The 23,733-nt window shown below is 39.1% G+C and overlaps 1 protein-coding gene across 1 annotated transcript in view; it reads left to right on the top strand.

Annotated features, from left to right (window-relative positions):
* LOC144638688 (transient receptor potential cation channel subfamily A member 1-like) overlaps nucleotides 1-23,733 on the top strand; it is a 51,545-nt gene that overhangs the window by 7,696 nt on the left and 20,116 nt on the right. The window contains exons 3-21 of the mRNA XM_078497914.1: nucleotides 1,381-1,523; nucleotides 2,279-2,363; nucleotides 3,115-3,290; nucleotides 4,098-4,205; nucleotides 5,129-5,237; nucleotides 6,412-6,509; nucleotides 7,479-7,526; nucleotides 8,776-8,961; nucleotides 11,668-11,856; nucleotides 13,020-13,106; nucleotides 13,768-13,853; nucleotides 15,062-15,223; nucleotides 16,544-16,658; nucleotides 17,342-17,511; nucleotides 18,097-18,181; nucleotides 18,536-18,592; nucleotides 18,967-19,041; nucleotides 19,908-19,978; nucleotides 20,716-20,854. Coding sequence (XP_078354040.1) covers nucleotides 1,383-1,523; nucleotides 2,279-2,363; nucleotides 3,115-3,290; nucleotides 4,098-4,205; nucleotides 5,129-5,237; nucleotides 6,412-6,509; nucleotides 7,479-7,526; nucleotides 8,776-8,961; nucleotides 11,668-11,856; nucleotides 13,020-13,106; nucleotides 13,768-13,853; nucleotides 15,062-15,223; nucleotides 16,544-16,658; nucleotides 17,342-17,511; nucleotides 18,097-18,181; nucleotides 18,536-18,592; nucleotides 18,967-19,041; nucleotides 19,908-19,978; nucleotides 20,716-20,854 — 2,187 coding nt within the window. The 5' untranslated portion in view covers nucleotides 1,381-1,382. The remainder of the gene's footprint in view (nucleotides 1-1,380; nucleotides 1,524-2,278; nucleotides 2,364-3,114; nucleotides 3,291-4,097; nucleotides 4,206-5,128; nucleotides 5,238-6,411; nucleotides 6,510-7,478; nucleotides 7,527-8,775; nucleotides 8,962-11,667; nucleotides 11,857-13,019; nucleotides 13,107-13,767; nucleotides 13,854-15,061; nucleotides 15,224-16,543; nucleotides 16,659-17,341; nucleotides 17,512-18,096; nucleotides 18,182-18,535; nucleotides 18,593-18,966; nucleotides 19,042-19,907; nucleotides 19,979-20,715; nucleotides 20,855-23,733) is intronic.

Genomic DNA, 23,733 nt, shown 5'->3' with positions numbered 1-23,733 from the left:
TTGATGCAGTGTTTTCACGAGGATACCTAAACTTCGAGCCAGGATCCGTGTTTTCACTCACTTTGTAGCAAGCTTCGCAAACTCAGGTGAATAAAATTGCACTGTTTTGTTTAAGTTTTATTTGTGAAGACAATGCTCTGAGTGAGTTGCATGTGCTGTGTTATGCCTACTATTGTTGAATGCTTTTCCCGTTCTGGACATAAGTTTATTGTTTATGCTGGATTGACTGACTACAAGCTATATAATTAATATGTAACCGGACTACATGCTTGTCCAATTTTGGAAATAATTAGATTCAAAAAATTCCTCTGACAGCCAAATTGGACTCGGCCTACGGCCTCGTCCAATTTTGGCTGCCCTCGGAATTTTTTTCATCAAATTATTTCCAAATTGGACAGCATGTAGTCCAATTACGTATACTAATTTATATTGCTTTGTAAATATTTAAGCTTCCTAAAAATCGGCCTTTACGGCTATTTATTTGCAATAAAATGAAGTGATAATTAGTTGTAATAAGCTAACCTTGATTTCTTTATAGGTGACACCTTAAGAAATTATGTGTTTACAAAAATGTATGCGCAAACTTGGGCTGCGGTGCTCACAAATTGACCTTCCTTGATGTTATAAGTTACAAATAAACATTTTATTGTTGCTGTTGTTGTTTTTATGTCTGTATTTCATATCAAAGAATCAAAATCGGAGCCACTAAAAATAGCTTATCGCTGTCCTTGCATTGCCTCCTTAAACTCAATGTGCTTTAGATCCATCTTAGCATGTCAAGATAGAGGAAATCTTCCATTTAACCCTATTCAGACCGGGGGGGGGGGGGGGGGTTTGAGGCCCGCGCTGACTTTGAACGCTTATAACTTTTTATAACAATCAAACAATTCCAAACTTGGCGACTTCTTCTCAAATTTATCTGGAAATAATTTGGAAGGATAGGTTGTTGTGTCAGGAAATTGACATCACCATGGCAACGGCATTTTGACAGGCATGTTTTCCCAAATTTGTAATTTTCGTGTTTCTATTAATAAGAATTAACTTTAATGTAATTATTTTCACTTTTTTACGGGTTTTAAGCACAATTTTATTGATTTTGTGTACTTTGCAGTAATTTTGGGTGGTTTTCTGGCATTTTTGAAAAAATTTGAAATCAAAGATGGCGGACCCAAGATGGCGGCTTTTTGACATCATGATGTAATTGTAACGTGATGAGAAGTCATCATCCCACGTGACGTATACCAAAAGAAAGATGTTCGGACATACTATATACCCTATAAGTCTCATTGTGAGTCCCCCCGGTCAGAGAAGGTCCAAAAAAGCCCGGTCTGAATAGGGTTAATGTTGACCTGTGTTTCTGTATACTTATCTCTTTTCTAGTAATGCCGCCGAAGACAAAGAAAAAGAGTGGAGCGAACGGAAATGCAATAGAGTTGAACGGTTTGTCGAAAGAACGGACATTAAGTATGGATTCCAATCCATCTGATAAAGAAGAAGAAGTTGATGAAGACAGTCCTCAAGACGTAAGAAATAATTTTCCATAGAAATTCATTATATTAACTTAATTCCTAAATTTAACTAAACTCATTTCACTGTTTCCCATATTACAAGTCTACCACAGTTTTATCCCAAGTGGAGGAGCGGGCTACGACCTTATGGATAGCAAAGGCTGGTTCTCATATATGGTCGTCCCGATCGTTTCTATCTCATCGATCGTTTGCAACTACTGAGACGATCTTAGGTGATCGATGCGATTGCGGATTCTTATATGATCGTCCCGATCGCCTGGTATGAGCGAAGACCTACAAAAAAACAATCATTTAAGCCCTAGTTCTAACACAATGGCAGCCTTCAATGAAAGAAAAAACTCGTGGCCTCCTATTTTCTCAGTTATTGCTGTTTTACGGCGAAGACGGGAAAGCGAAGTTAAAAAGATAGAACACGCGGTACGGGCGTTCCAAGCGATCGTGATCGCCCAAATCGCCGCAGACGTTAGCGATCGTCTGTGTAATGTTTTCATATAATCGCCCCTATCGCAATAAAACTTTTTGAAGTGACAGAGGCGATAGAAATGATCGGGGCGATTATATGAGAACCAGCCTTAAGAGTTTCGGCTGTGGCTGTGCTCTAGGTGCCTTAGTTCTAGACCACGGCACTACTCTCACAGTGTCTCTTTCGACACAGAACTGTAAATGGCAACCTGAAATTATGTTGGGATGTTGCCCTTTTATTATGGGCTTAAGAATTTTCTCATTTTATTCTAATTTTTCAATTGTAGAAAGGATCCAAGTCAAAACAGTTTCAACAAGCAGCGATGTCAGGAGACGAGGAAGCAGTAGAGGGTTTCATTTCCAAAGGAATGGGTACAAAATTCACGATTTGTTATCCCATTGTACCAGTTATTAGTATCAACTAGTATCTAACATTGCTTATGAAATGGCTGATTATGATTTAATAAAACTGGAGCTAGGATAATGCATTTCTAAAGGCTCTTTTCATTAGTCAGAACTGGCTGGCCGCTAACAGAATTCCGTGATTTGTAAGATTTGTCCTGTCATATCAGTCAATACACAAATATCATACACTATTGTGGTCGATTTGTGGGAAAATCTCGTGGAAAAGCTACATTCAAAACCACCGGACAGACTGGCCAGTTCTGACTAATGGAAAGTGCCCTAAGTTTTGATTTAGCTCAATGGCCATCGGATATCAGCCGTTATTAAAAACTAGCAATGGTATGTTGCAATTTCTTAGTTTTGATTGGTTGACAAACAATGGTATATGAGCTCATATACCATTGACCACAGAAATGGTAGCCGATACGCGTCAACTAGACATTCTCAAAGCCCGTTTCCGGTAGTAAGGTCATTTGTCAACAAATATGTTTGTCACATAAAAATTGGCCGATTTTCCTCGTCTACACGAGCAATAAAAATTTGTCACATTGAAATTGTCATATAAAAAATGTTCGTGTAAGCTAGGCTTTAGGGTGTTCATTTGCTCAAACTTTTCCCTGTGTTGCATCACACTATGTTAACACGCGCACTATTTTACATTTCTTTAATGTAACTTAACAAGTTTTAGGATTAATTTTTCTCATTATCACATTTACAGAACTTTCTATAACCGATGAGTTCGGCCGGACTCCACTACACAATGCCATTCTAGGAAAACAGCTCCGTATCGTAGAGATTTTGCTCAGTAGAGGTGCAGATGTCCAAGTACATGATGAAAGGGGCGATACACCTCTCCACACGGCTGTTAGAATTGGCGATGAGAGGATATTGCAGGTAGGTGACCATACATAAAAATGTCAAGTTTGTCGGCTGTCTATGACTATTGGATCGTTAGGCCAAACGATCGATAGCAAATCCTAAAAGGTCTTAACATCAAGAAGTAAGTCTGCGTCTAGCATAGGTGCCGATCTCGCCGGAGTTTATCCAGGTCAGTTTTTGCAGCATGAAGCGACTATAGCTAGGAGTATTTTTACTCTCCCCTGGATGGAATGCTAGCACATCGCAGGGGTACCCCTCCCCCAGCATTAATTCGCGGGAACCCAATTATCCACCTTGGTGGAGAGAGGAGAGTAAAGAGTCTGGCCCAAGAACACAACGCAGTTCCCCGGCCATGGTTGAAACGCTCGATCCGGAGTCCAACCCATAAACCATTAGGCCTCCACGCCTCCCACAAATCTTTTTGAATAGGTGTTTGAATAAGTGCATAACGGAGACCAAAATTCGCGCTTATCCTGGGATAGACTTTTAAAATCGTGCTTTTAACAACCTCTCGCATCTCCTTTGGTGATTTTATCTATCGTTGATTGGCCCCACGCATTTGTTACAAAATCCGCATATTTTCTCTATTGACCTCGCCACCACCAGGATGGAGAAAGGCACCGTAAGAGAAGTCGGGGTAAGTAATCTGGGTCGTGGGTCGACAGATTTGGCCTTTAAAAGCTTGCGGATTACAGATTTGTGAATTGAACGGATTCACGGAGCATGAGCTGAGAGTTTTGGCTCGTAAGAGTAAAGTACATATCTCTTTTAAAACCGCATAGCTAAGAAAATGATTTAAATTCTGTACTTATTCCTTCACAGATGTTGCTACGAAACCCAGACAGTGACGTCAACGCGACCGGTCGCGCCAACGTCACACCCCTCCACCTCGCGGCTGGAATGGATCGAGTAAATGTCTGCAAGATGTTGGTGAGTGTCGTTTGCCACTGTCAATAATGTATTGAACTTGTTAGAACACAGCGGATTTTGAGAGAAATTCTAGAGCAGTTGCAGTTCCTTTCGGCGACAATTATTGAGATTTCAAAGAATACACATGTTTACTGTTAGCTTTTCGAGGTCATTACCCAACTTAATTAAGTAGTCTTGCAACTCGCTCTTGTAATCTTGTACTATTACAGGTCCTCTTGTTTAGTAGTTGCTATTGTAATGTAAAGTAACCTAAAACTTTATTTAAACACGGAAAATCATCAGTTTATTAAGCTTAAGTAAAAAGCTAAAACTAATTACAACTGGTTGACGTGATTGTCGTGTGAGAATCTGGGGGCAAGTGGCATTGTTCCTGTTGTTTGTTCTTTTGTTTTCTCGAAGCGTAGCAAGTTTTTCATGTGAAACCTTGCGAAAGCTGCTACCCGACCCAAAAAATTGGTATAGCGCATAATACGAAAAAAACGCTCGTGTAAAAGCGTGCATCACTTGTTCGTGCGCTACAAAAGAAGAGCTGACAAGAAAATTTCAGCGGAAAATAAATTATACTCGTAAATCCTAAACAGCAAAAAATTGACTCGTAAAAATGAGGATCCGTGCTACTTTTCTACAGAATAACCTCTTAAGAAGCCCTGTTTAGATTTACCCTTTCCAAATTTTTTTTAGCTTCTTTTTTTCGCAATTTTTTTAAGTGCTATTTCACTGCTATTTCACTCTTTACTTTACTTGTCATATGCAGTTCATATGTATGAATTCTTTGAAATACTTACCACCATTCAGAGATATACACTGTACATTATCTTATCACTTGTTGTATATAGATGTAAGTCTTTTCCTATAATATGAAATGAAGATAAATTAAAAAATAGGCCATTGCTGGCCTACTGATTGCTGCCATACTATGTTAGATTGAACATCAAGCAATGATTGACAGCCGAGATGAAGACCAAATGACACCCATGGGTCATGCTGTAGAAAGAGGAGCTAAAGATGCTGTGGAGTATTTCTTTCAATATGGTAAATGGAGCGCTATTTTTAATTCTAAAGTATTATTTTCGTTCAAAATTATTCTCTCAAACTTTGCGAATATTTGATCAAAGATGATTCATATCCGCCAATCTATATGAGAAAGTCTCCCCACCAAAAGGCATTTAGCCTCCATATTCTGAAAAGCGGATTTAACAAATTGTTTGAGATACGTGCAAGTTTTCTTTCCTTTTCCCCGATCAGTTTTTTGCCTAGTGGCTAGACAACAAGCTCGTTTTGGTTTTTAAAGACGTTTTTCCAACTCTTCCAACCTTTTCTGGTTGATATAAACAATTCATAAATGTTATGTTGCCTTCTACCATTTTCAATTGGTTGGGGAGGTTGGGATATAAGGAGGGGGAAATAGGGGTTTGCGGTGTTGCTATTTTTTTAGTGTTGCGGTGAATAAAATCCAATCTTGCGGTGTTGCGGTGATCTCAAACCCTACGTTTTTAACCTACGGTGTTCAGTGAACGGAATTATTTGCGGCGTTGCGATTTTTTGCCTGACACCTGTCAGAACTAAATTTAACTCTAATATCTTCGTTGGTTCGTTCTTCTTTGAAGCACATACCTTATGTTTAATTTTTAACAAAATACAGTCCAATATTATTATCTAGTTAATCGTTAATACAAGTTTAGCTTGCTATCCCAAGCCGTTTTCATTGACAAGTAACTCGGATCTCGGTGGTGAAGATATCCGCTGTGTAAAAAATGTTGAGGTAATGACATTGATTGTCTTCAAGAAATATAATATCACGTGTGGACCTTCAAATTATAGAATATAAAAATATATATCGCTGTGACGATGTTTCGTCACATGTTTTTGTGGTGATGCAATGTCTGTTTATTTTTTTTTTTTCTTGCGGTGTTACGGTGTTCAGGGTCCCCCCAAGTTCTCCTCTATAAGCGTACTGAGTTATGAACAACCGCCGTTTATTTGCTTTAAAGGATTGCTGAACATTCATCGACTACGTCGATCGAAACTGTTTGGCCGATAAGTGTTCCATTGGGAAAATAGAACACTGGAATGCAACTGAACAGACTGACTGAAAAATGATTTTTTTCCTTAAAGAACAAGATTTCTTGCAAAATCCTATCTAACTAAAAACGATCACACCGATTCTTATAAAACTGAACCTCACTGACTATTTTCGCCATTTCAGCCCATTCTCAGCAGCTTGACGTGGAGTCATTTCTTTACAAGGCTGATATGGATGGTTCTTCTCTTTTGCACATGGCTGTGGACGGCGGGGTTGTGAAGGTGAGCTGTGTGTAACGTAACGTTTCTAGGCCATGGAAGAAGGAAAGTTTTAAACTGCCTCTTCATCCCGGCGGGGTACTCCTTGGAATTTTTGGTGGGGGTGTGCCGCCCGCATCTTCAAGTCCAGACCCAATTTCAGACCAAAAAATGCCATTTTCCACTCCCGTTTTCAGACCTGGCCTCAAAAAATCCATACCCGTTTTGAGACCTGACCTTATGCATCAGTGCTGAACGGAAGTCAACGTAACAAAGATGAATAGGTAAAATTTAGCTGGAATAAAATATTTTATCTATTTCTCTTTCTCTCTCACCAGTTACTCGCCTCGGTTGCTTGGAAGAGAAATAAGTTTATAAGCTTTCGTGAACTTTTCCCCGATAACCATAGCCAATTTCAGACAAAAATGTTCAAAATCTATACCCGTTTTCAGACCAAAACGGCTCTAAAACCATACCCTTTGGGGCGGCACATACCTATATATCTGATATAGGGAAGTACCCCCCCCCCCCCCCGGGCTCTACATGGATGCAGCTAATATTTCCCTACGGATTGAACGAAACATCACATAAAAGTTTAGAAGGGAATAAAATAACCAACCAAAAAGAAACAGTCGCAAATTAAAAAGGGAAAAGATGCTTGAGAATGGATAATATAATAAAAAAGATCACAAATAACTAACTGGAGCATTTGAGGCGCTATCCTTTAGGTACTCTTTTAGCGACATGGACGTCACGTTACCTAAAGAAGCCTTTACCGTTGATACTTTACTTGAGCAACACAAACACTTTCATTAAATTTCGTCAGTGATTGCATTGTATTACAATCTTCGCAATATTACATTGCAAGCGATTGCAATCTAGTGATATTAACCATTAATACAAAACTTATCGTTATTGGAAATGTTACAGACGCGTTTAAGACCATCACGTAGTTGATGTTTTAATGTAAATTGTGATTTTGTTTTCAAACAGATCGTGGAACTGTGTTTACAAAATGGGTCGAGAGTACGAGCTCCAAAGGTTAGTTGGCAAACTTTTTACTTTTATAGACTAACCTTCTATTTGCTTGCAAATATTCATTGATAGCTAATATTAATTTATGTAATTCAAGTTCTGAAGATTTTCTGTTGCATCAAGAGTACATCGTTTTAAAAAACCTTTCATCAAGAAAATAAATCTAGGTTTGATGTGGGAGGTACGTTGTCCTTATGGTTACTGCCTGCTCTTCAAATCAAGTGGTCCTGGTTTGAGTGTTGGCCGAAGTTATGGTGTTGTGTTTTTAGATACTCTCACCCTCAGAAGTATTAAAGCTGTACTGGCGCACTGTTTGGAACTGACTTGGCGAAATGCTGGAGTTACCTACAATCCTCCATCCTGCAGTGTGCCAAAGGCTGGCTTTTGTTTTATGCCAAGAAAAAACGAGATACGCTACGACGTTGTGGATCACATTAGCCGAGGGCAGCTTTTTGGCACGGAAATTGAATAACATTTTTTGCGGAGTATCGCGGTGATGAAGCAACAAAGCTTGTCCTAGATTTTGCAATGCAGGAACGTAAGAAATGTGCCTACCATGCGCATATATTATTACACGTTAAAAAAAGAAAATTCTGAAAAGACAAGTAACTTTTTACTCTTTATACTTCTTATTTGACCTTGCCGGATCATTGTAGCACCTTTTTACCTGTTTCCCCTACCACTTGAAATAAGTACCTTATTACATGAAATTTTCGCGACACGTTAAAGTGACGCGAACAATAAGTGTCGCGAACATATATAACATGACGCGAAAATTAAGTGACTCACATTTTGTCAACAATTAAGAAAAAAAAAGTTTTGTACCACTGAAGGAAGGAATTTTCAATGTAAATGGATGTTGTCGTCAATTGACTCAAGAACTATAACTCATGCACGTACAAGCACGACCTACTTGTAAACATTGCGAGAAAGTCTCGCCCTTGCGTTTTTGTTAATTTTGACGTTATTGCTCCTTTGATGAAGTCGTTTTGTATAATTCAAGGGCATGTTAAAGAATAGTGCCAAGGAAATGTAAATTGTGTCTTACCCAAAAACGCGAAATTAAAGTGATTCAAAATACAAAATTTTCGCAAAATCGCGAAATTTAATTGTCGCGAAATATGCGCACCTCAAAATCGCGAAATTAACGTGTCGCGAAAATTTCATGTAATAAGGTAAATCATAATGCATTCTCCAATATCTAATATGTAATGTTGTATAGTGCTTAGTGGTAACCGGCCTTGTTCGTTTTTAGGCCTCTGATAGAAGTACAGCTTTTCATATGGCATGCGGACAGGGATCACTTGAGATAGTCAAACTACTGGCCAATCATGATCTTACCATATGTCGAATAACGCTTATTGACAGCGAAGGACAGACACCTCTTCACAGAGCCGCTGCGAACAATCACGTGGCTGTAGTTGAATACCTTCTGGATCAGGTTAATAAAATACTAGTTTCTTTTTTTTGCAATTGTGCAAACTTGTTTTTTTTTTTTACTTGTTTGATTGTTCGTCTGTTTTGTCTTTTCGTGACATAACACCAACAACATAACATCACATTACATGACTTGACACGACATGACATGGTAGGACGTGACAGAAAGTGACACGTCGTGACATGACATAACATGACGTGCCATGCATGGTTTGACAGGACAAGGCACATAATAATAAAACACATGACATGATATATATGGGTTATTGACCAAGCTTGAGGTCAAGATTGCAGGATATTGGCCAAGTTCTTTTTTTGCGTGTTTATGGACCGAGACGAAGTCGAGGTCCATAAACACGCAAAAAAAGAACGAGGCCAATATCCTGCCATCTTGACCGAACAAGCTTGGTCAATAAAGGATTTATTTGTAGTAAATAATAAAGATGGTAAATTTTAAGCTCGGTGATAAATAATGAAGAAATTGTTCAACATGACACGAGCGTGGGACTCGGTTGATATGTGACACGCGTCCTGCATACTGCTAGGATCAGCAATGTCGAAATCATCAAGTTTGTAGTAAATAATAAGGATCCTAGTGAAATGGCCTATTAAAATGGCCCAGCTCTCAACGAGTCTCTCGTAGCTCAGTTGGTTAGAGCGCCCAACCGGTATCTGGGAGGCCATGGGTTCGATTCCCGTCGGGGACTCAGATTTTTACTTTGTCCCACGCTCGTGTCATGTTGAACAATTTCTTCATTAAAGGATTTATTATTTGACTTTTTTTGAGTACTGAAAGGGAAGCCAGTTGCATGCACATTCAATTGCGCACGCTAAAATCATTTTATTGGTTTAAAAATTTAACGAGTGACTGTCAAATTCTTGAATGAATCGAGTTGAAGTAAAACGACGCGACAACAGCGAAATTCAACTCTTTTTAACCGTCAAAAGGATATCGAAATGGCTAAAATTACGAATCAACGTTGAGTTTGAAGCCTTAAAACAAGAATGTCCATTCCATCTGGCCGCCAGCGTTTGATTGTTGGACGTTTTGCAGAGTATTTGCTCGCTTCTGGCGCTTTTGTGGTGCAAACCTGCCCTGACACGAGCTGAATATTGAAATTGTGACTGTTGAAAGCGTTTGGGACTTACCACTTCACGGGAAAAGCTTGAACTTTCCTACATCGTTGATATAAATGTTCGACCCGACCTTATTCGACGTGAGCGTTAGAGGCTTCGGTGAAAAGATGTTTTAAAAGCTTTCAGTGCCTGGTTCGCCCCCCCTCCCAAAGATTTTACACAAACGACTATTTGCCGAAGTCTTTATTCTTCAGGTATGTCACTGACTTCTTTCCCTTTTCCGCCGAAAAAAAACGATAACATGTCTTCAAGTCACCTTGCGTTTTAATTTTTGTATTAGGTGGTTGTTGTGGCAAATAAAATTCACGAAACTCGTTAGCATTTGTTGATTAATTTGTTAAAATTAGTTTGTTCAATACCTATTTCTTTGTTATCGGACTCCATTTCGCTAGAAACAGACAGAAAATACTTGTTTTGTTTCGGCAAAATACTTTCATAGCTCAAATTTACGACGGAAAAGCTTTTTGAAGTAGCGACGACGGAACAAGGTTTTTTGCTTGCGGGAAACAGCGGGCGATCCCGAACGGTCAAGATGGCTCCATCTTGACCGCTCGGGTAGCCAATCAGAGCACGGGATTCGTTTCATCTTGACCGCTCAAGGAGCTAGTAAAATAATAATACTCTATACAAACTACATAACATAACAGCAGGGCCGTAACAAGCAAGAGCAAGACGAGGCACTTGCCTCATCATAATTTTTACCCAAAATTAAAATAAAAATATGTTTTGTTGGGAAAATAATCCCCAGTTGAACAAGATTGATTTTTCTCTAGAAATACGTCATGAAAAATGTATCTGAACTGAGATTCAAAGCTTCTAGATTCCAAAATTTTCTGGAGGGCATGCCCCCAGAACCCACAAGCAAGATCTTGCCTCGTCTATGGAAAAGGTCTGGTTACGGCCCTGAACATCATAAACCAGGAAGGCCATTACATGTTATATAATAACCTGAAATCTACGCGCATTTTGATTGGTTCTTACTTATGATCTATTAGAGTACAGACGCATAGATGACGTCACGTGGTGGTGTGACTCGCGCGCGTGATCAGAGTTCATAGTCCAAATCAGAGTTTTATTATATAAAACAAATAGATTCCATTTTGCCGTGGGTCAGTTCAGTTATAGATCACAGAAGACGTCAAAATGTGGTATGAACATCAGTGACCAACTCGCCTTCGGCTCGTGGGCCACTTCTTTTGTTCATACCACATTTTGACGTCATCTGTGATCTATAACTGAACAGACGCACGGCAAAATGGAATCTATTTGTTAAATAGAACTGATGTAATTAATCCTTAATGACCCTACTCTTCGCCTTCTTTAGCTGTCGCTATCATTTAAAATGAACCGATTTAAGTGCGGTTATGTTCTTTCATTTATGACTGAGGGACTCCAAAGAAACCAGGCGCTAGAACTCGGCAACAAATCACAAAAATAAATTTACAGTGAAAAATAAACAACGCACGACAAGATAGATCAAATCAGATTATTTTTAGTAGGGAAGGGGGATTGTATGGGATAACGTTTTTCCTTCGCACAACTAACTTCAAGGGTTTTATAACTAACTTCATAGGGTGCCTCAGTGGATCCCCCTGACAGAGCGCGTTGTACCCCCCTGTTCAAAGCGGCGGCTAAAGGTGGAGTGGACACTGTTCAGCTGCTGCTTGAGCGAGGTGCTGATGTCACAGTCAAGAGTGTTGAGCAGAGATCAGTTCTACATGCTGCAGTTCCCCATACCAGTGTAATGGAGTTACTTTTGAAGGTCTGTAAGCGTACCTTTGTTTACCACTGACTGGTCAATTTTGTTTCTGAAATAAGATTGACCTTTCTGCAAGAGGCAATCCTCTCTTGCCTTTCAGGTGAGAAAGAAAATAGAAAAATGTTCAAGTTGCCCTTTCTCTTTATGATGGCTAAACAGTGCAGAACTTCATATGAAAATGACTTAAAGTGTCTGACAAAAAAGAGACCTAACTATCTTTGGCATTCTACTACAGATAGCAAGCTTTTTTGCAAACAAATTCAAATTTAAATGACGTCAAAAATGCCCTATTTTGTCTAAAAGGTTAAAAATGGGATAAAGCTTAAAAAAAGCAATCGGTGAATTTTTGTGTAGATTTTTCTGCTCATTGGTAAAAGAAATATTTTTCAGACTTTGTGAACAATCTGAAGGTGGGATTCAGAGCCACCTTAAATTTATGAAAAAAAGTAATTAACATAGCTCATAATGCAATTAGGACGGACTTCGCTGAAACTTTGAGCAATGAATGCAAAAATTAAATACCAAAACCTAATCATAGTGCGGTAACATTTTATATACTATTTGAAACATGTTTATGAAATTTATTTGCCTCAGTGACCCCGATATTAAAATCTAAAGCATTCTCGAGAAAATTATAGTCAAACTTCGTAAAAATGTTAAAAACGCGCGCCATTTTGTTTTAAACTGGCGTACAACGTCTGTTTTAACTGAAACGTAGATAATTTCAAATCCATTTTTCTTTGGTGGGGTCAGCTTGAAAGCTAAAGTTTTGGTAGGTTTTTGTTTCTGTACTCAAACTGTTACCATGTTATGAGATCTCTGTGGTAACTCTATTTTTTCCTGTATTGCTCGAATGTCCGGCGAAAACCATCTTAATGAAATGACATATTCATATGAAAGGATTTGTTGCCAGGCCTCAATGTACTTAGGCCTCTTTGGCTACATATCGCACTAGGCCCCACTGCATTCTAATATTCCGTGTAAAATTGTATCGAGTCTCTATTTTAGTCGATTCCTGAGAACAGATAGGGTTGACATTGTATATTTCAGGGGGAGGGGGAAGGTAGATGACTGAATGGAAAGTTAGTTTGGTTATCGAGTGAATAAAGTGATCTTAAATAAAACAATCTCGCTACATTTCGAAATGAAGTTTCTTTTTGTTTCAGGTGCCGTCATCAGCATATCTTATCACTGATAAGGATCACAAGAGCTTCACCCCTGTGCATTACGCTGCGAGGAGTGGACAATCCAAAGTAAATAATTTGCATAGCATAAGCCTAGATAAATGCATAAAAAAATAAGACTACGTATTATTCGCCCTCCGAGATAAATGGTCGCATAAATCTAGAAGATATATACGTCGCGCATGTTTTTCACCTAAGACAAATTATTCGTCCTTTAAAACAAAATATTGCCTTTATTTAATGATTATCACAGGATTCGTCGCGTGCTTTGCACGACGAAAAAAGACGATAGCTTGGGTGACTTGTAACAGTATTGTACATGATTCTATCAAGCAGAATTCATGAGACTGTGTTTTCGTTTAGTTAATTTGCGCGGTACAGGACTATTTGAACTAGGTACTACAATAGCACATACTTACAATTTACATCAAAGAATGGAGAAAAGGGTTGAACATAGGTGAAACGAGCACCTTGGTAGTACAAAAGACTAAAGGAACAAACAAAGCTATTCCTTAATTCTCCCCCCCCGTCCGTCCGTCCGTCCGTCCGTCCTTCCTTCCTTCCTTCCTTTCTTCCTTCCTTCCCTAGTACCTACAATCCTTTGATCCCTCCTTCTTTCAGCCTTTGAGTACTTGCTATTCGAGGTCAGTTCTCGTTAAAATGCCGTAGATTCCCCTAATTTCGCCTTTATCCCAGCCTCTCCTAATGTCTCCTTACAATCCCTTTTTAGAACATCTCCCTTCTGATGGCTACAAACAAAGCTGCCGCTGGAGTGACGTCAAACGACTTGGACACGCCACTGCACATTGCGGCCAAGTAAGATTTTTAAGATTTTCTTAAATATACTGCTGTAAATATGTGTATCGGAGCTGTGGTGCCGCAGTTTGAAACGTGGTTCAGAGAGATTTACCCTGATTTGGCTTTTAATTTAATGGTACGTTACAATACGGATAAAAAGATCAATGTAACGTCTACCCGCGCGCGCTTATCCTGTTTTCTAGTTTACTCTTCACGAAATAATTATCTCTCTAACGTGTCTGTCACTGTGCCCCTGACGAGAATGGCAGACTTTGTGAGCTTTCATGACAATCTACTCCGATCCGGGAAAACTTTTCAGTGAGCTCACTATTATAAATTCCTTAATTTAAATAACAATGGTAATATTTACCTAAGCAATAAAATTAAATAAGGACAACAGATCACTACCAAGTAAACCACCATAGCCAGTCATTGCGTCTGTTACTTACACAAGCATAACTGTTGGGACTTTTCTTTACCATCGATCTAGTCAGTAAACCCTCTAGTCAGTCAGTTTTATGGATGGTTTTCTGCACTTTCGACCTTCGTCTGCTCGGTCTGTTTGTTCAGACCTTTCATGTGCTTATGCACATGTTGTAGGTTGTTCACTCGGCAGTTCATTCGGATCGTTGTTGCTGCAGTCTTCATCCGTTACTTACATAAACAGTAAAAGCCGAAATATTAAAACCTACTGAGTTCCGAAACTTTTTGGTTTTAATATCAAAAATGGCATCCCACAGCGTTGGAACTATTCCTTCGCTTCAAATAATCAAAAAAACAAAGCGCCTGACTAAGCTAGCTGCATCTGTTAATTTCTGCTGACAGTCTGTCTCTTTTATTTCCTCCCAGTGATGGGAGTAATCTGTGTATTATTTGTGTTAATTTAGAGTTTCTGTCTCTATGTCTACAGCACTTTGTCCAATTGCAGTCTATGTTATAGTTCGGGGTTAGGGAAGCGTTAGGAACGTAAACCGGAAAGGAAATGCAAGAGCAGAAAGCAAAATGGGACGCAGAACGGAATGCAAAAATGGAACTTAGAAACGAAACGCTATAAAGGGAATATGGAAGGAACGAAGACAAAGTTCATATCGTAGCACATGCGAGTAAAGGAAACAGCAAACGGAACGCCGCATCGTTGGGGCTAGGGTTCCATTCTCCCAAACGGAACCAGAGGGTTTGGCCAGTAAGGTTCATCATGTGAATTAATAAATGCTTTTATTTTCCAGATACGGTTGGTTACCAATAGTAGAGAGTCTTTTGGTTGGACGAAACGTTCGTATGATAAATTTACAAAACAACAAGGGCATGACTCCTCTTCATCTTGCTTGCTCGAATGGACACGACCAGGTGGCTGAATACCTACTGGCTCAAGGAGCTACTATAGAGAAGTACGTTTAACTAATTTTAAAAGCGTCCGGGGTACCCAACGAGGATTTTTTAGAATGTTCAGCATATTGAGGCTCAATAGTTGCTGGCAAAGTTATTTCTGTTCCTCACTCAAGCTCCGAGTGCAAAATATGTACAAAGTTCCTTTTCCATGTCTTAAAAAGTCTCCCAGTTAGGAAGAAGAAAACCCTGAGAGGTCCTGAGAGAGGGGACGAAAGGTACATTTAAAATACCAAAAGATCAGACATTCCACCTTCAATGAAGGAGTCGGCAGGAGGCGGAGGGCGGAAATAGGCCATTTCCGAGTTATCCATTGCCTCTGCTTCAAAACGAGTCTACGTGCGAAACCATGCAAATGAAAATGAGTTTGATTTGCACGAAAATGGACCTGTAGGTGAAACTTATTTTCATATGAATGGTTTCGCACGTAGACTCGTTTTGAAACAGAGGCAAAGGGTAACTCGGAAATGGCCTATTTAAAGGTGCCAAATAAAATTGATCAATACCGTGACGCCCTGCGACCGAAGAAATTCTCCTAGCAAATCAAACAACTGATCTTTCCCAGCCAGCTAAAACCCTAGACACATCCATTGGGTGTCGCTGCATCATCGTGGTGATAGTTACAATAGTCCTTATGCATGATAACGTCATAAGCTCAAAATTCACGACCAAGCCTCGTTTACGCAAATTATTTGCAACCTTTCGCCACCTTCATGTAGTTTTCACGTAACTATTCTTTTCATCTTTGCTGCTTTGATGATGATATTTATAAGTTTGCACTTTGAAAGCGGGGCTTGGTGGTGAAACTAGCCAGGTTGACGTAATCATGCATAAGGAATTTTACTTTACCAGGAGTTACAGTGGAACGCGACTAATTCCACTAGCAACGGACCAACAAATCTGGTCGTATTGACGGGGTAATTGCGGCCACGTGGGTCTCTTAAAGTCCTTAAATAAAGCAAATTACTGAATGAGGTTTCAATTAATTTGGTGCCAAAACGTGCGGTTGTAATAATGACATGGTCGTATTAATGAAGTGCTTGTAAGGCGGGGTTCTACTGCACTTTAACCTTAAGCCTGACATTCCTGACTTCACCAAGGTTGAAAATATGCGATTGCAGACTAAGTTGCACAATATGTGGCAACGGGTAGTTGATATCTAATGGTACACTTCTCATACCTGATGCTAAGTTGAAAAAGGCGCTTTCCAACGGGAGCACCCTGTGTGGCTATGTTAAGGTATGATGTCGAAAAACTGACTACGACCTTAAAGGGTAGTCTGTTCAATTGAAGCTTGAAAAGCTTATTGTATTTTTTTTCAGAGATCAACATAACAAGACAGCTTTGCATCTAGCGGCCACCCGAGGATCCAAAAGATGTGTATCATCTATCTTGTCTAAACACCCGGACTGCTTAAATGCTGTGGATGAAAATAAGGTCAGTCCCGTCCATGTAAACTTCATCTTCTAAGAAGGCAGTGTGGCTGAGTGGTTTAGGGCGCTGGTGTTGTAATCCGGAGGTCCCGGGTTCAAACCCTTCACCTTGCCACTAGCTGAATGTGTTCTTGGTCTTCCCGAGTTCAAATCTTCGGTCACCTTTTTTAAATAGCCAGCTGGTCTGCCTCCTGCTAGTTGGGATTTTAAACTATGTTATGTTCATTTGAAATATTTGTGCGGCAAGTGCAGAATTGTCACCCCAGGGGGGACTCATCATAATGACCAATACGGGGAGGCTCCGCCCGAAAGGGGTACCTTTTTCATGCTTCAGGTATATAAAAGGGTATGTATTTCACAAGTTTAGGTATATGAAAGCCTCAAAACTTTTTGAGGTAGCCCCTGGGATTGTCACAACAACAACATAAATCAATTTGTAATGTTGCAAAAATAATTTTAATCTTAAAAATATGTTGAACAATATATACTGAATCTTCGATTTCTCCCAACTTTGTTTAAACGGTTTCAATGTTCAATCCCCTTTATCATTGTCGCTTGACATGTTTTGTGGAATGCAACTACCTTAATTTCCTGCAGGCGCGCTGTTGAGCGAATATTGAAATTTAACTAACTCATAGAACATAGAGTTAGGTGCTCGGTTGTTGAAAGTTTATTTTGTCTAAACAGAACACAGCGCTGAACCTGGCATCCTTCGAAGGACACGACGAGATCGTGCTTTACTTGCTGTCACTCAAAGATCAAGAAATTCTGATGAACGGCTACAATCAAAACCTCCTGGATATCGCTTTAAAAGAGGAAAAGAGAGATGTTGCCATGGCGATTGCTGAGCATAGCAGGTACATGTTCATGTAGACATCATGATCTCCCAGACGACTTTAAGACATGTGACCGGACATAAAGTTTTCCAGCTCCTTACTGAATGTCTTAAAAAACAAATCAGCAAGCGGTTTTAACTGGGTACTTTAGTTATTTGACAGACCCTTTATAAGAATGAGAGTACAACCAAGGTACTCCTTCGACACACTAAAAACTTCGGCTACAACACAAAAATATTAGAATGTAGGAGCTCCTGAGAATGTTCAATATATTTTCCTTATCCAGCCTCTTTTCACAGGATAATAAATTAATTTTTTTTTTTTTTTTTTATTTTTTTTAATTTTTTTTTTTTTTTTTTTTTTTTTTTTTTTTTTTTTTTTATCCCCTTCCCAAAAACAAAAAAAAAAAAAAAATTAAAATTTTTAAAAATAATAAATTAAGTAATTCAATTGATGGCAAAAATAATTAAATAATTATCAATAATAGTAAAATAATATTAAATAAATCGATTAATTAATTAGAAATAATTAGTTAATAAGAGATAAATTGTTGTAGTGAATGTTCTTGAAATTGGAGTTCATTTTCGCCTTTCTAAACTTCAAAAGGTGGAGAGAAGTTCTGTCGTCTTCAGCCCCAGGCCCCTTGCTTATGATGCAATCACTCGTGATCAGAATGCCTGATGTTGCTGAGGTGAGGAAATCGACTAAAAAAATACATTTAGAAAAGTGCTGTGAGTTCACACAGGACTTAATTGTCCAGTTCTGGGTTTTCTCGCTGATAATTGTCAACACCACCCCGCTTACTTACGGTTTACTTTCCAGTTGAAATGGCCAGTTGAAACAGAAACCAGACAAACCATACAAAGATTGTCAGAGAGTTGTCAAAAATTAATCAAAACTTTTTTCAAGTGATTATAGTGATATGGCTCGTACCACTATATCTCTTAACCCTTAAAGTTGTTACGCATTTAGTCATCACTTTTCCTGTTAATAAAAAAATAACAAAAAAATAAAAAAATCTTTTATGTGGTATTTTGTCCTTCAGCGAATTCTGGATCAGTGTGTTACAGAAGAAGGCGATGAGATGAAACCTGAATATAAGGTTAGTTTCACAATTTTCCTACTTTTCGTCTACTGTTTTTAAATTGCTTTGATAATGCTTTATTATTATTGTGTTTTTGTCTGTTGATGTTGCCGTGGTAGGGTAAAAAAAAATCAAAAAAGCTCAAAAGTGCTTTTATAGCAAAGTAGTGGAAAACAAATGAGATCATATGAGAACTGCTCACTTGCTTTGGCATTTGAATAGTCACATACCAGAGCATTAAATTTAGTGTAAGACGCTCAACAGTGTCTTACCAAAACACGACCGTTTCGACCCAACTCTCTTATTATATTATATGCCGCCAAATGGTACCCAAACGGTACGATGACGTATAGCAAGTGTAAATCGCTTACTTACCATGTTTTGTCTTTAAGATCAAAAGAGATTTAACTATAATTCAAGCAAAGTATGTTCCGAATAAGGAGAAAGACCAACTGGCTGTATTGAAGGTAACTTGCTATATATGTTAACTGTTTCTTCGATTCATCATCAACATCATCTCTCTCATCATCAACATCATCGTCATCATCATCATCATCATCATCATCATCATCATCTTTATTGTCACTGCGCACGTACATATTATACGAGACTTAAGGCTGGTTCTCATATGATCGCCCCGATCGTCTCTGACGCTTCTGTCGTTTGCAAAGTCTGAGGTGATTGGAGCAAGCAAACTTTTTGAAGCGACAGAAGCGACAGAGACGATCGGGACGATCATATGAGAACCAGGCTTTAGGCCCCGTCCACACCTATACGCTGACGTCTGTAGTTTACATCTTTTGTCCACACTTATACTACATAAACAAATACAATGTAGTATGTAAATTATACTTTCGTAAACGCTCTTTAAGTGATAAATTCGAAAACGTAGAGCTATCCTTGTTTACTTATTTTCGTGTGTACAGGCATAAAGGTATGCATTTGTTAACTCTGATGGTACACAAAGTAGTTTGCGCATCAGCCAGGCGTCGTCTGTTTATGGTACACAAGCGACCTGGTTTAATTGTGGATAAGCCTAAAAAGTTTTGTAAGCAATAGCTGGACTCCTGGGGACAAGAAAATTTGTAGAAAGTGGTAGACGAAAGAGGCGGGAAGGAGAAGTCACTTAATTAATAATCTATTTTAGGTGACCAGTTTGGTTTTTTTCTTTTTAATTTTCGTGAATTTTAGACCGTATTATACAGTTGGCATTGAAAGAGGCGTAAACGTCGCCTTTTTATAAGAAAACTGGACTCATTCTCAATCCACGTCTTTGGCGCTTTTGATATAATAACATTAAGAGGAAAATGTTTTCTTTTCTTCTTTTTGCCAGACTATGACAAAGTATCGCCGTGATAACTGTCTGACGCACAAAGTCGTTTTCTCTCTCATGCATTTAAAGTGGTAACTATGATATATTTGTCCCATTTAATTTATTTATTAAACATAGTCAGTGATCTAATGCCAGTTCTAACAAGTAGCAAGTGTCCTTGCAACTTGCCACGTAGACTTGCACCAAGTCGCCCTCTATTGGCGAGCGAAGCGAGCCGAAAAGCGTCGCGAAGCGACGACCGCGAGTGACGAAAAACGTTGCATTTCCAGTTTCTAAAACATTTTCATGTGTAACGATTTATATATTTTTATTTTGCATCCTATAATGCAACGTGAGCCAATCAGAGCTATTTGCTCGCGGGAGATAGATTTCAAGATAATAATTTTCAGCGACCGCATTGCAAGTTGCGAAACAAAATTGTGAACATGTGACACCCCCTCTGAAGCCTGCAATGTTTTCAGGCTTTATCCTGGCGTTGCAAGTTGCAAGGAAAATTCCCTAGTGTAACGTGGCCTTCACAAAGGTACTGTTGGATTCAACAATACAGTCAACTCTCTCTTAACGGACACCTCTATAAGGCGGACACCTCAATAAGACGGACACCTGGTGTTGGTCCCGTTCCTGCCTTTTTTCATTCATTTTGTTGTAACGAAACTCCCTATAAGACGGACACCTCTCTATTTAAGGACGGAGAGTTTGATCCGGTCCCGACGGTATCCGTTTTAGAGAGAGTTGACTGTAAGTGGTTAAAATCACTGATCACGTGTTTTAGCTAACGTTTCCAACTACTATGAATTATTTTTTGCAGGAAAAAGTTTGGTTTCACCTCACTTATGTTCAACTTACTGCTTTATCTTACGTACCTACTACCGCTGACCGCCTTGGCTTTGTACTCTCGTGACAACGAAAAGAAGTTCTGTGCTCCAAATGACACCTTAACGAGAAGTGTAAGTGTGACATTAAAATCACGCAATGTAAAAGCTACTGTCACGCTGTGTCAAATTGACTCAGTCACGTTATTTTTGTGACAACTTCTTTAATCATGAACAACAAAATAAAGGACAGATTTCTTTTCGATTTACTGATGAAATTTAAGGTGGCTCGACCCAGTTTTTTTCTAGCGATACCAATCAACTTTGAAACCCTCAAACTTAAAGGGATTATTGTCAATGACATATCTACTATATCACATAGATTACACATAGACTGAACTGCAATATGATATAATTTTTTGGGAGATCGGAATGAATATCACGTGACAATGACGTCACACAGGTTTTTGCTCTGAATCGAATTTTAGCCCGTAACCGCATTTTCTCTAGAGATCCTCCACGCTACGTATACCTTGAGTGTTTGCCTTCAGCTCTGCGGAGTTTCATCGAAATCTACAAGAGGAATTTTGAAATATCTTGGAATTTCTTTTTAGATGGTATAATTTATGCGAACATATAGACAAGACTTCATATAAAGAAATTTGCTTCTTTTTTGATGTTTAATGAGAGGCTTTAGTCCTCAATCCTTTTAAAAATGTCCCATATCCGATATCCAAACCATAAGAAGTAGGTAGACTTGTGCGATTTCGAAAAATATGAGATATATGAATCATAGTGAAGCTCAATGTTTAGCTCTATTTACCAATTTTACTCCTGCTTTCGCAAAAAAAGCGATTATTTCAAAACTCGTCGATGAATTTTCTCCAAAAATTTTCAGGGTGGCAATTGATCAGTACACTAAACAATCCCTGAATTTCATGCTCATTGAGAAATTCTAAGGTTGTCTAACATAAACGCAAAATTGAGTAAATATTGAAGCGATCTCGTAGTTTTGAATAATTTTGTGCTCTGGGATTTCCTATTGTTTCGAGTTGAACACAACATCGAATTCCTGTGCACCACGCGTGAAATGACAACGCTTAGCCACCTTCCGAAAGCTTACCGAAATCTTTCCGAAATATGGTCCGTTTTAAAGAAAACAATGGAAAAAAAATTGTCATGCAACAACTTTTCTTGTGCGGTCGACGTCTTGGCTGAGTTGAAAGTTATATAAAAATGCCAAGAACAAGAAATGCAAAACAAAAAAGGCCGCCGTACTGAATGCTACGCTAAAGAAATTTAAAAATCAAACGAAAGAAAGTGTAAACGAGGTAAGTTTCTGAGTACGCTGTCAAGTCATTTGTAAATGACTGGAATGGCGTCAAAACATAACCGGCTTTGAGTTTCGTTCATTCATTATTGTTTACTTGAACTCGAGAATATTACCATATTCCGAAAGATTTCGGAAAGCTTTCGGAAGGTGGCCAAGCATAGTTCTTTCACACGTGGTGCACAGGAATTCGATGTTGTGTTCAACTTGAAACAATAGGAAATCCCAGAGCACAAAATTATTCGAAACTACGAGATGGCTTCAATATTGTCCGAAATCGTAATTTATGCAAATTGTAATTATGCAAAAATCACGTGATCAAAAAAGTACGGACCTCGTGAAGAAAAAACCTTCGGTTCTTGAAGTTTTGTAAGCGGACGGGTCGATTAAGGATTTACATATTAAACAAGGACGAGTCTAGTGACTGTGAGCGTGTTTCTTTATTTGGTGTACCGGGAGCAACCTTTTCCCACAACAAAAGTGGCGACCCTGCCAGGACATAATCTGAACAAAACGATAAACAAGTATCGAGCGATCGAGTGGAAAACATAAACATGGTGGACGTCGCTGAACAGCGCTACGCGAAGGACCTAAAAAAGGCAACCTACTACGTCAACGAGATTAAGGAAATGGTCGGTTTGAGTGTGAAAGAGGATTTGTTGTCTGCTTACGAGAAGATATGTGACATAAGCAAGACCCTGGAGGCTTCGGCAAATCTTGTCAAGGACGCCATGTTGGTGGCTGAAAAATCATTTGAAGAAGTAAAAGGTTGGTCACAAGCTCGCAAGGTAGATTTCGTACCTATTCATGAGTTGAGAAGCAGACTTGCGAATGAGTTAAGCGAACTGGAGAAACGGGAGTTGCACAAACGGGAGGAAGATTGGTTCGCAAAGAAGGTTGAGCTCGAAATGGAATTGGAGAAGAAGAAGGTCGAGCAAACAATGGCCAAACCCCAAGCAGTGAAGTTGCAGAAGTACACAATAACACCATTCCATGGGGACTGTAAGGATTGGCTTCGCTTTTGGAACCAGTTTGTTGTGGAAGTGGACAGCTCGAAGATTTCTGAGATAAGTAAATTCAATTATTTACTAGAATTAGTTGAGGGGGAACCGAGAGAGCACATTTTGGGGCTGCCACACACCCCTGAAGGCTATAACGAAGCAAAGAAGATTCTTGAAATGACTTTTGGAAAGGACATTAAGGTCCACAAGGCCTTAATTAATGATTTAGAAGCCTTGCCAAAAATAACCAGTGTACACAAAATCAGAGAGGTGCACGAGTTTTACAAACAGTTGTCTAAGACAGTCCGAACCTTAGCTACTATGAAGAAACTAGAGGGTGCCCAGAGTTATGTGTACAGTATAATGGACAAACTGGGTCCTGTGAGAGAGGCTATGGCCCAAAAAGATGATGACTGGGAAGAATGGGGACTCATGGAGCTAGTTGATAATTTAAGGAAGTACACAGACCGAAATCCCCTACCCTTAGTGGAATCCAGCCCACCAGCTTCAAGTGATACTGTACCTGAGAAACAATACAGTCATCCAAAAAGGGAAGACAAATTGCTGATGTCCGGGGGAACCTCACGGCAGCCACAATGGCCTCCACCTTGTGTCTACTGTAGCTTGAAAAATCATCGTAGTAGTGATTGTACGAAAGTCTTAGATATTGCTAGTAGAAGAGA

The sequence above is a fragment of the Oculina patagonica genome, chromosome 14, assembly GCF_052425735.1.
Source record: "Oculina patagonica isolate OP01 chromosome 14, crgOcupat, whole genome shotgun sequence".
Taxonomy (NCBI): Eukaryota; Metazoa; Cnidaria; class Anthozoa; order Scleractinia; family Oculinidae; genus Oculina; species Oculina patagonica.
The sequence above is the reverse complement of the archived record's forward strand: the minus strand, read 5'-3'. Positions and strand labels throughout refer to the sequence as shown.